Source organism: Wolffia australiana, chromosome 3 (assembly GCF_029677425.1).
Source record: "Wolffia australiana isolate 7733 chromosome 3, ASM2967742v1".
NCBI classification, from domain to species: Eukaryota; Viridiplantae; Streptophyta; class Magnoliopsida; order Alismatales; family Araceae; genus Wolffia; species Wolffia australiana.
The window spans coordinates 14593604-14597192 of NC_135837.1; the positions used below are offsets into that span (position 1 = coordinate 14593604).

Consider the following 3589-nt stretch of genomic DNA (forward strand, 5'->3'; position numbering starts at 1 on the left):
GAAGGAAAGCATGCATAAATGAAGCGCGTGTACGAAACAATAAGATCATTGAGTATTTATGAAAAATGGAATGAACATTCAGAATGACTTCTACTGATGAATAATTTAAAGAAGAGTATAGACAGATAACTAAGTGTTAAGTTAGTTTAGACCAAAATATCATGTGATTAACCAGAAAACAAGGGACAACCAGGGTTTCTGATATTGACCAGAAAGCTAGAGAAATAATGAAAGATAGGCCCCTGACATTGATCTCAAGGCAGAAGAATTGCACACAAGAAAGAAACGTTAATAAAAGTGTGAGAAAACAGAACATTCTCAAATGGATTTAAAATTAAAGGCAAGCTTAAGATGAGGCTGATTTTCAGCCTAACGTCTGAGGGTTTTTCAAGTTTTGTAAATTTTAAGGATCATGGCATTGAGTAAAAAGTCAAGAGGAGAGAGGAAAAAAACTACTCAATCTTCTTGGTGAGGAGGTTGGCCTTGGGTATCTTGCTGAGGACTCCTTCGTCAAGCTTGCGATAATGGTGACGAACATGGCCGAATATCTTGTACACGAAGTCATCCACTTGATCCTCATATTTCTCGTACAGTACCGGAAGCGTGTGCGCCCCAACAAAGCCTGCCAGGCAGATTCATTTAAAAAGGGAATCCAGAAATAAATGATCAAAACAACAAAAATAAATGTAACTGGTCAGGGTGTTGCTACTGAAGATAAACAGCCATTAAAGTCTGTCACTTTACCAAATACAATCTAATGGAGAAAATAATGTAACTCAGATGATAAAAGAATATCATATTACCAATGTACAGAACAGAGAGGAAGTTGCACCAGCTTCCAATTATTGCCGCAGCCCACAGCCCACAGACAACCTGAGATTAAGCTTATAACACTTAATGACACGAGGGGAAAAATTGAACGCTTAACTTCAGGGGAAAGCGTAATAGGAAACTCTACTTTCGCAAACTAATAAAAGTTTTAGGAAACAAAAAAATATATAGCGAACACAACTTCGAGAACAATAATGGAGCAGCCAACTATTTTCAAACTGAAAGAATAAGATAGGGTAAATGAGAATAATGTGAATAGAAAATACTATATAAAAATACAAAGATGGCGGATTTTGAGCTATGCTAACCCACAATCTAAGCTAAATTAAAATTCTAAATAGCTCCATTAATTACTATGCTAAAAAATTTGGTTTCCCAGACACCAACAAAAATATATCATTCAGCCCATTCCATTAGACACTGATTTTAGTTCCGGCCAGCAAACCTAAAAATTATAGAGTTCAAACAAACTCTATCGTCCAAGAAAGATGAGCAACGGCATTAACATTCGTCAACCTGATAACTACTAGATAAAAATGCTACGAAAGCCCAGAAAATTGTGGAATAAGTCTAGGAAATTTTTGTAAAAATGATTAGGTTCTGAAATACCAGGATGAATTGTTTCAGGTTCCTTCCAGTGGAAATGTCTTGAATGAGTCCTAAGAAACGGTTGACTTCACCGCCAACGGCAATGCCAATATTCACAAACAGCTCCTCGGGCAAAACAAGTCTGGGCACTTGAGAAGATGACCTGCAATTTCACTGGACTAGTATGATTAAAATTATTTTATGAAAAATCATAAAAAGAAAATTCAACAAAGGACCACCTGCTCAACACTCCAGACGCATTGGACCAAACAAACTGGATGCCCATGCCAATAACCATTACAAAGCATATGAGAGTAAGCAAATGATAATTCAGCCATTCAAAGAGCACCCAAACCGCGGTTGCAGCAGACAGAACACTGAGAGAGATCTTCTTATTCCTCCACAGCAGTACATCAGCGGCTTCATTGAGAGAAAGATTGATCGTTTTTTTGAAAAAGGGTAGACCAGAAACAGAAGCTCTACCAATTAATTAAACACTTACATTTCCCGCCTCCAAATAGGCTGTGAACTGACTTTTGCCGACCAAATAACCTATTCATTTGCGCAGACATTGAGCCCTGGTCCTCGGAGAACTTTCCTGATTTTTGCCTGTGCATAGTTTCATTGATCGACTCCACGCTGTTGTTTAAGATGTTCTCAGCCGCACTTTCGGAGTGTTCCAGCATTTCTCTATACCTGATTTCAGAAGAGAATAAAAAGAAAGAGATGAAAATTTTGTGGTCTTTAAACCACATCAAAAACTGTAGAACTCAACACAGCAAAGACCAACGCTACAAAAATAAGGTACATGAAAGATAAGAATTCCCTGAGAACTGATCGAAAATAAATACGCAACATGTAGACTGAAAACCAAGGAATCTCAAAAACTGAATGAAAAAACAATGAATTCCTTCAGAGAAGTAAACTATGAGTATCACAGAAAAATTAAGATTCAATGAGAATAGTTGTTTCGGAAGATGGTAGGTTTAGGATATTGCCCTTTCGAGCACAAAAAACGAAAAAACCTTTCACACTCAACATTTTTATTTCAATAAACAATGAATTAATGTTAATCTTCTGTGGTGAAAACTCCACTAGAATTGAACATATAAATGATCGTCAAAAGACAGACCGAGTATGTACTTTAAAAAAAAGAAGAAAGATCAAGAAGACTTCGATCAAATGATACAACCATCGGAGAACAAGGAAAAAAACCCGGAGATGAACCACATTTACGATGGAGAAGATCTTATTTTCGTCAAAGGAGTCGACTAGGTCAATAAATGACAAATATTTGCTAACTATTGGTAATATTTTGGAGGAAATTCACCATTCTGCTAAAAGGAAGACTGGAAGACAAATAAACACAGAGAGACTTCAAATAGCAACAAAACGCAAAACAATACTATAAGCCACCAGATCTCAAAAAAGACATAAACTAGGCTTGCCGAAACGAAAAAAGTCACCATCTTGCGATCGCCATGCGACCAAACACCGTGCCCTAAAATCAAAATCTGAGATTTCGGTCGACCGATCAGACAAAAAAACAAACTCCAGTCTCGTCGCGCGGCATCAAAGACCTCTCCTTTCCTTTCCAAGCAAAGACAATCAACCAAGAAAACAAAAAAAAACAAAAAAGTTTATTAAAAAAAAAAACAAGCAATCAAAATCGACCTGCACAAACTCTGCCTTCCCCGGTTCTTGAGCAATCGGAGGAACGCGAGAGAAAAGAGAGTCGGAATCAGTCCAAATGATGGAACGTTTGGTTTATGGCGATGCAATTGAAGGGCGTTAACGTCAAATCGCTGATCGAACGACCAATCAGAAGACGAGCTCCTGCAGCACGCCGCCCGAGCACTAGTCCGACGCGTTTTAAAACGCCACGTAAGACTCTCTATTTATACTAAACCTTACTAAATATGTATTTAATTGGTCCCATACTAACCATATTCTAATATATTCATAGACCATACCTAGACTCACTCAAGAACAGCTGACCCAGATGCTTGTTTTTAAACAACCATGACACTTCCTTTTTTCCTAAACTTTGCTGGGTTCCTTGAAGACATTCGTTTTTCTCATACTTTTTTAACTGTGAAGTGATATTACTACATCGTTTGTCGTCGACAAACTTCCCGCCTCGTCGGCCATCATACCACGCTTAAATTTG

General features: G+C 37.7%; 1 protein-coding gene across 2 annotated transcripts; it reads right to left on the reverse strand.

Moving 5' to 3' along the window:
* Positions 1-268: 268 nt before the first annotated feature.
* Positions 269-3251, reverse strand: LOC144701001 (Reticulon family protein). 2 transcript variants are annotated; one of them, XM_078572631.1, is made up of 6 exons: positions 3094-3251; positions 1922-2115; positions 1659-1839; positions 1441-1582; positions 804-873; positions 269-622 (listed from the first exon to the last, which is right to left on the reverse strand). In XM_078572631.1, the coding sequence occupies exons 2-6, from the start codon at positions 2103-2105 to the stop codon at positions 453-455; spliced, it is 747 nt and encodes a 248-aa protein (XP_078428757.1). In that variant the 5' UTR covers positions 2106-2115; positions 3094-3251; the 3' UTR covers positions 269-452. The 2 variants fall into 2 exon arrangements, with proteins under 2 accessions (XP_078428757.1, XP_078428756.1); XM_078572630.1 differs by lacking the exon at positions 3094-3251 and adding an exon at positions 2886-2917.
* Between the last annotated feature and the right edge of the window lie 338 nt (positions 3252-3589).

Excerpts from the sequence above, each read along its gene's own strand:
- LOC144701001 (XM_078572630.1), bottom strand. Across the intron at positions 1,840-1,921 it reads CCTATTTGGAGGCGGGAAAT|CCGCTGATGTACTGCTGTGG; the intron begins GTAAGTGTTTAA and ends CTCTCAATGAAG. Across the intron at positions 623-803 it reads CCTCTCTGTTCTGTACATTG|GCTTTGTTGGGGCGCACACG; the intron begins GTAATATGATAT and ends TCTGCCTGGCAG.